The sequence below is a fragment of the Chelonoidis abingdonii genome, chromosome 11 (genome assembly GCF_003597395.2).
Source record: "Chelonoidis abingdonii isolate Lonesome George chromosome 11, CheloAbing_2.0, whole genome shotgun sequence".
Taxonomy (NCBI): domain Eukaryota; kingdom Metazoa; phylum Chordata; order Testudines; family Testudinidae; genus Chelonoidis; species Chelonoidis abingdonii.
In genome coordinates, this window is record NC_133779.1 from 21,315,213 (window position 1) to 21,322,476 (window position 7,264).

Below are 7,264 nucleotides of genomic sequence, written 5' to 3' on the forward strand. Positions count from 1 at the left end.
AAACCCCCTAATCCCCCCCGGGTCCCCCCAAGGCCCCCCCCCCCACTTGTTACCTTCAGGGCGATCCATGTGAGCTTGTGAGACAGAGAGAGAAGAGGCGGGTTAGGAGGGCAGGGGGGAGGCTCCCGGGCCGAGGCCCAACGGATGCGGCTCACACCGGCGCCAGTCTACAGCCCCGCTTGGGGGGTGACGTGGCTGGCTGGCCTATAGCTCCCAGGGCAACCCCCCACCTCAGGGCCCTCGGAAGGCCAGCACGGGTGGCCCCCATCTGGGCTTTACCTGCTTATACTTGCGGTAACATCGCTGGATCACAGCCGCCGCCGTCTCCTGCTGCTCCTTCAGCCGGCGGCCCTGGGGGGAGAGGCGAGTGACGGGGGGGCAGAGAGGGCGCTGGGGGGCCAGGTCCCCGGCACCCAGGGACAGCAAGATGTGAGGGAGGGCTATCCTGTTGCTGGGCACAGTGATAAGGGGGGGTGATGCCTGTTGCCATGGGGAATTCCCCGTTGGCAGGGGACAGTACTAGAGACACCAGGATGCCTGTTGCCATGGGGACTTCCCAGTTGCCAGGGGACTGTACATGGAGATGCCTGTTGCCATGGGGACTTCCCAGTTGCCAGGGAACCAAACATGGAGATGGCTGTTGCTGAGGAAGTGAGCAGCAGCCAGGGAAGGGTGCAGGATTCCCATAGGTAGAGGATGATGGAGGGAGGGGGCAGATACCCATCACCAGGGGGGGCCCAGGGGGCAGATGCGTGTTGCCGGGGGCCCGGGGGTACCTTGTACTTGCGGAAGGCCGTCTGGATGACGCGGGCGGCCTCGTAGAGCTCCCGCTGCTCGTGGTCGGACAGCGTCAGCAGCGCGAACTCGCTCTCCATCTTCCCGTTGGCCGAGGCGTTGAGGAACTCGGCCCAGCTGGCGGCTGTGGGGGCCGGGGGCAGCCGATCGAAGGGCAGCTCCCCCAGCGGGGCCTGCAGGGCGCTGAGACACACCCGGGACGAGGACACCGGCCTGGGGGGCAGGGGCCATGAGAGAGACCCCAGCCACCCCGGTACCCCTAGAGGGGACAGGCCCCTGCCCCATTCCCTGCCCCCTGAGCCAGCCAGTCCCTGCCCTGGGGCCAGGTGGGAGCCGGTGCCCCTAGAGGGGACAGGTCCCTGCCCCATTCACCGCCCCCCTGAGCCAGCCAGTCCCTGCCCTGAGGCCGGTGGAAGCCGGCGCCCCCCAGAGGGGATAGGCCCCTGCCCCATTCCCTGCCCCCTGAGCCAGCCAGTCCCTGCCCTGAGGCCGGTGGGAGCTGGCGCCCCCCAGAGGGGACAGGCCCCTGCCCCATTCCCTGCCCCCCGGGAGCCAGCCAGGCCGGTACCTGTGCTGGGAGACGCTGGGCAGCTGGTCCACGTTCTCCAGGTAGCTGGCCAGCCAGGACATGGTCTCGCTCAGTCCCATGTTCCCACTTCGCTCCCGCAGCGGCACCTCGGCCACGGAGCTGAAACCCTCCTGCTTTATGCGCTCGGGCGTCGCCTCAATGATCTGCTTCGCCAGCGTGATCATGTCCACCTGCAGGGGGGGCAGCCAGGACGCCTGGGTTCTCTCCCCAGCTCTGGGAGGGGAGTGGAGGATGGTGGGTCAGAGCAGGGGGGGCTGGGAGCCCGGACTCCTGGGTTCTCTCCCCGGCTCTGGGAGGGCAGTGGGGGCTGGTGGGTTAGAGCAGGGGGGCTGGAAGCCAGGACTCCTGGGTTCTCTCCTTGTTCTGGGAGGGCAGTGGGGGCTGGTGGGTTAGAGCAGGGGGGGCTGGGAGACTCCGTGGGTTCACTTTCCCCGGCTTGGGAGGGGAGTGGGGGTGGTCGAGCAGGGAGGCTGGGAGCCAGGCGCTGGGTTCTCCCCACGCTTCTGGGAGGGAGTTGGGGCTGGCGGTGGGCAGATAGAGAGGCTGGGGAGCAGGACTCCTGGGTTCTCTCCTGCTAGTGACTTGAGGCAGTTATTTGCTTGTGTTTCTTTCTTTATCCACGAGAGGAGGGTTGCCCCCCATCACAGCCCATCCCCCCGCAAAGTCCACAGCCTCTCCCCATCCCAGTACCTGGAGTACATCGGTGCTGGGTCAGGTACCCTCTGTTCTCCGCGTTCTCCCATAGAGCAGGCAGCTCCCGTCGGGGGCCCCTCGTTGTCCAGTGAACGAGCGGGGGGACAGCGCAGGCCGGGCGGGCTGGGGGGGCTCCTGCAGCGTACCAGCCCTAGAGGGACGGGCCGAAGTCCATGCGCCTCGGCTCAGGGCTGCCGGCGGGCAGAGTCGCGCAGGGCCGATGGCGCTGGAGTAGGCCGAGGTGACGGAGCCAGAGCGGAGCCGTCCGAGAGCTCTGAGCGAGGAGACGCTGCTACACCGTGCTGAGCCTGGGGGAGGACCAGGGGGTGTCTCTCCTGCTGACGTGTCTGGGGGTAACGTATATACGCGCGTCACTCACTCTCAAGAGCGTGTTCCCCCCGGACCCCACCGCGCCTGGGGGGACTGCCGGTACGTTGTCCGGGTCTGGCGGAGGCGGGGAGGGGATGCGCAGACCTCGGCTGGCCGGAGGTCGGCTCCCAGTCCCTTGTACCGCGGCGCCTCGGGCTCGTGCTCCTTTCGGCCGCGTGCGCTCCTCCAGCCGGGCGGCAAGGGCCACGTGGCCCCGGGAGCGGCCCACAGCCAGGGCAGGCCGGACAGCGAGTCCGGGACTGGAGAGGCCCGGGCCGTTTCCAAGCGGTACAAGCAGCAGGTGCCTGCGATCCAATGTGGTCCACAGGCGCTAGCCCACAACTGGTGGGAGGGGAGAGAGCAGAGCGCTTAGGAGGGGCTCGGGGCAGGGAGCAGGGGGGCACTCAGCAGTGCGTGTGTGGGGCAATCCCTTCCTGCAGTGCAGTGGCTGGCCCCCAGCGGCAAGCATTAATGTTGTGCTCGTGGACAGAGAGGGATCGGTACAAAAGGGTCACTCCACACATCCTCACCCTTAGAGGCCTTGTCCCTCACATTCCTCCCAGCATATGAGGGGACCCACTCTCACGCATGAGGATGGTAGCAGGAAAAGCTGTCGACGCGTTCAGGCATCCACTTCTCTGCTCCAGATCCGAGACTAGCTCGGCACTGAGGTTCGCTCAGAGAAATCACAAAGCGTAAGGGGCGGCAGAAACAGGTTCGGGGCTCTACCCCACTTCGGCAATAGTGCTGGCCTGGTGGAACATCACCTCGCCACTTTGATGAGCGTCTCGATAGAGGCCGGGCATAAGCTCCTGGGCAGCTTGCCTAGGTAGAAGCATGGAGTCATGCCCCGGAAGCTGAATCTCGATGGACTAGGGGGTGCCAGATGTGAGCCAAGGGAGGAGCGAGAACATGCATAGACTTCTCCGCACAGTCCACGATTACCGCTCCTCAGAAGGAAGTCCGAGGCGGCCCTGTGGGGCAGCAGACGCACGGTCCCTGCAACCAGGACCACCCCACCCACAGTTGGGCGGGCGATCTCAGAAGCCGGGCTGAGGCCCAGATCGCTACGTGTGGTAACCGGCCGCTCGCGCCCCACAAGGGTGTGAGCCGCCACTCACACACTTGGAACGTAGGGGTTCTCCCTGGGCTAAAGCGGTCCGTGCGTCACCACCAGAGGTGGCGTGACATCTTCAGCCTGCTAGGCAATAAGGTCTTCTATTGGCCGATATCTGGCCCCCCGCCAAGCCACTGTGTGCCCCTCCCATTCTCAATGTATCCCAGCTATACGCTCAGGCTGGGAAAAGAATGCCTGGCACTTGCCCTGAGCCCAGCAAGTGCTGCAGAATATGCCTCTGTATAATCCGCCCCGCCTCGCACCCCAGGAGCCGAGCCCATGCCAGCGACACCGTGACTGCGCTGCCTGCCACCCGCCTAAAATTAACCCCCCTCGGGACGGCTGCGCCATCCAAAATGAGCAACACAGAAAGAGCTTAGGGGGGAAGTTGACGTCAAGCATGGAGGCATGAAGCAGGGGGGGCCAAAAAGCTAGATGGTGGAGCCTGAGTCAGTAGAACCTGGGGACTATGGTGTGGAATGATATTTTTGTAGGGTGCAGGGGAACCTGGCATCTCCCAGACCCCCTCTGTCATCGACCCACCAGCCCCCATCCCTCTCCAGACTACTGGGCAGAGAACCCAGGAGTCCATATGTGCCTCCTAGCCCCCCTCGCTCTGGACCATCACAGCCCCCACTTACCCCTCACCACAAGCCGGGAGAGAACCCAAGTGAGTCCTGGCTCCCAGCCCCCGCCTGCTCTATACTTCCCCACTCCAGTCCCGCTCACTGCCCTCCCAGAGCCGGGGAGAGAACCCAGAGAGTCCTGGCTGCCAGTCCCTGGCACTCCAGGGGCGGGATTTGCAACAGTAAACTGACGCCGAGCTATTTCTAAACACCTCACCGCACCCCAGACACCTGATGAATAACGAGATCTGCACCAGTCCTCCTTGAGAGTACCCCTTACTAAATAATCAAACCAAACCGAAATAAACCTCCAGAGAAACCCTAATCAATAATAACCTCAAGCCCCAGTGACTCACGTCCCTGGAGAAGAATCCAGCGCCCGCGCTCTTTTGCTGAGGTCTCACCTGCGTAGTGGGGTCTCCTGCATGGCCTCCCGCTGCTGCTGGGAGGAAGCCGTCTATCTCATTGCCCTCCGCATCTCCATAATACTTACCAAGGCGCTTCCAGTGATCGACTCATCCTGAACTGGTTATACTGGGGCGGGTGGCGTAGGCGTGAGTACAAACATGAATCAACCGCACATCCCCGTGCCGGAGCCAGAACCCAGAGATCCTGGGTTCCCCGGACCCCCTGCTCTAAACACCACCAGACGCCCTCCGCACTCCCTCTCCAGAGCTTGAGAGAGAGATATCCCAGGAATCACCTGGGCTCTCCAGCCACACTATATACTTGTGCTTTTTTTGTCATTAATATAATTTTACTGTTCTCATCTAAGTGCCAACTCGCGCCTCCATACTCACACTACATTTTTCTTTTAGAGTCGACGCCTTCTCCGCAAAAGTAGCAGCAAAACACGGAAGATAAATGGTCCCAGGGTGTACGCATCTCCCCATGGCACGCCAACGTCCAACTTTTAAGCGTAGCTTAGCATAAACTACACGAGTCTCACCGCCAAAATAGCTCGCTAACTTGCACCTTTCCAGAGCCGGTAACAGGAAAGTACGGGGCGTACAATACATCGCAGGACCTAGTACAGTCATGAAGTCCTCCTCCCAGCCCACCTGGCGTTGACATCCAACCAAGCTCTCCTACTACCCTTCTCCAGAGCCAGGAGAGACCCAGGAGTCGCTGGCTCCCAGCCCCCACTTGCTCTAACCAACCAGCCTCCACATACCAGCCCCCACTCCCCTCCCAGAGCCAGAGAGAGAACCCAGGAGTCCTGGCTTCCAGCCCCCCCTGCTCTAACCCACCAGCCCCCACTCCCCTCCCAGAGCCAGACAGAGAACCCAGGTGTCCGGGCGGGCGGCTGAGCGGAGGACCCTGCTATGCCTCGGGATTAGCCTGGTTAATTTCCGAGGCCAGTGGGACGGGGCGGGGCAGCTAATCAGCCTAGTGGGTGGATTAGCCTGTCAGCACCACCCCCACCATGCCCCCCAGCCCTGCGCTGAGACCCACCCCCAGAGTGGGAAGGGCAGAGCCAAGCCACCCCACAGCTGGGAATGGAGCGAGGGGGGGGCATGGGGGGTGCTGTGCTGGGGGGGCATTCCCAGCATGCGGCTGTCCTCAGGCACCTCCATCCAGCCTGCCCCCACGCCCCATGGGCCCCCATCCATCCCCTGCACCTCCCACAATCACCCCATTCCTCACCCACTGCACCCCACAATCCAGCCCCACCTCATCCCCCACTGCCCTCCACAATCCACCCCATCCTTCCCCCACTGCCCCCCACAATCCAGCCGTATCCCTCCCCCCAACTGTCCCCCACAATCTACGCCCATCCCAGCCCCATCCCCCTGGTGCACCCCACAATCCAGCTCCATTTCCTGGTGCCCCCCACATTCGAGCTCATCCTCCCCCCGCTGCCCCCCACAATCCAGCCGCATCCCTCCCCCCTGGTGCACCCCACAATCTACCCCCATCCCAGTCCCATCCCCCTGGTGCACCCCACAATCCAGCTCCATTTCCCAGTGCACGCCACATTCCAGCCCATCCTCCCCCCACTGCCCCCCACAATCCTGCCACATCCCTCCCCCTGCTGCACCCCACAATCCACCCTATCCTCACCCCAGTGCACCCCACAATCCAGCCCCATCCCGCCCCCCGCTGCCCCGCACAATCCAGCCCCATACTCCCCTTCCGAACCCACCCTGGTACTCCCCAGACACCCCCCACCCACAGTCCGAGCACTGGGGTTTGCTGGTGCCCTGTGCCCCACGGACCTGCTGCCCCCTAGTCCCAGTACCTTCCTTCTCCATAGCTCTAGGCAGAGGGGCCGGGAGGGCCAACTCCCTGCGCGAACAGGAGTTTGCTGGCAGGGATCGGGGGGGGGGTTCGCCCCACGTGCGTGCGGGGGCGGGGCCAAGTGAGGAGTGGGGTGGAATTACCGGCCAGGACTCCTGGGTCCCCACAGCACAGGAAAGAACCAACCGGTCCCCTAAAACTTCCCCAAGAGGCAGTGACATCTCGGGGGGGAGGGGGCAGGGGGATCCCCCCCCAACCCCTGGGCGTCCACCCATCTCCCTCCTGCAGCGCAGCCGGCTGTGCTCTGCCCCCCCACCCCCGCCCAGCTCTCAATGGGACCAAAATATCCATGGGGAGGGGCCCCCCGGGAGGGCCCCCCCCCCCGCCAACAGCAACCCTCCCTGAGCTCAGCAGGGCAGCTGTTAACCCCGTCCTGCCCGTGCGCGCACGGGTGTCTGGCGTTACGGCTGTGTGGGGGGGAGGTTGTGATATTGTGAGGGGGGGCAGGGTGTGACGATGTGCACAGCTGTCCAGGAGTAGGGTCTGCGATTGTGCCATGTGTGACTGTGTGCACAGGTGTCAGGGGGGGAAGGACGTGGTACCGCGCGTCTGCGATCTCAGTATGGGGAGGAGGGAAGCTGGGAGCCAGGACTCCTGGGTTCTCCCCAGCTCTAGGGGAACCAGGACTCATGGCCTCACCCAGCACTGAGATGCAGCCACCTCTGGGGTGAGGCGGCCAGTTACCCAGGGACCCCTCGCCCGGCGCTGAGATGCGCCCACCTCTGGGGTGGGCAGCCGGTTACCCAGGGACCCCTCGCCCGGCGCTGAGATGCG

The 7,264-nt window shown here is 64.0% G+C and overlaps 2 protein-coding genes across 2 annotated transcripts in view; both read right to left on the reverse strand.

The window, feature by feature from the left end:
- CAMTA2 (calmodulin binding transcription activator 2) overlaps nt 1-7,264 on the reverse strand; it is a 34,501-nt gene that overhangs the window by 10,883 nt on the left and 16,354 nt on the right. The window contains exons 5-8 of the mRNA XM_075071327.1: nt 1,364-1,554; nt 777-1,008; nt 280-351; nt 5-74 (exon numbers count right to left, since the gene is read on the reverse strand). Coding sequence (XP_074927428.1) covers nt 5-74; nt 280-351; nt 777-1,008; nt 1,364-1,554 — 565 coding nt within the window. The remainder of the gene's footprint in view (nt 1-4; nt 75-279; nt 352-776; nt 1,009-1,363; nt 1,555-7,264) is intronic.
- The window catches only part of LOC142047433 (calmodulin-binding transcription activator 2-like), a 22,800-nt gene that overhangs the window by 4,446 nt on the left and 11,090 nt on the right, over nt 1-7,264 (reverse strand). The window contains exon 4 of the transcript XR_012656695.1: nt 5,360-5,448. The gene's annotated coding sequence lies outside the window, so the exon portion shown is untranslated. The remainder of the gene's footprint in view (nt 1-5,359; nt 5,449-7,264) is intronic.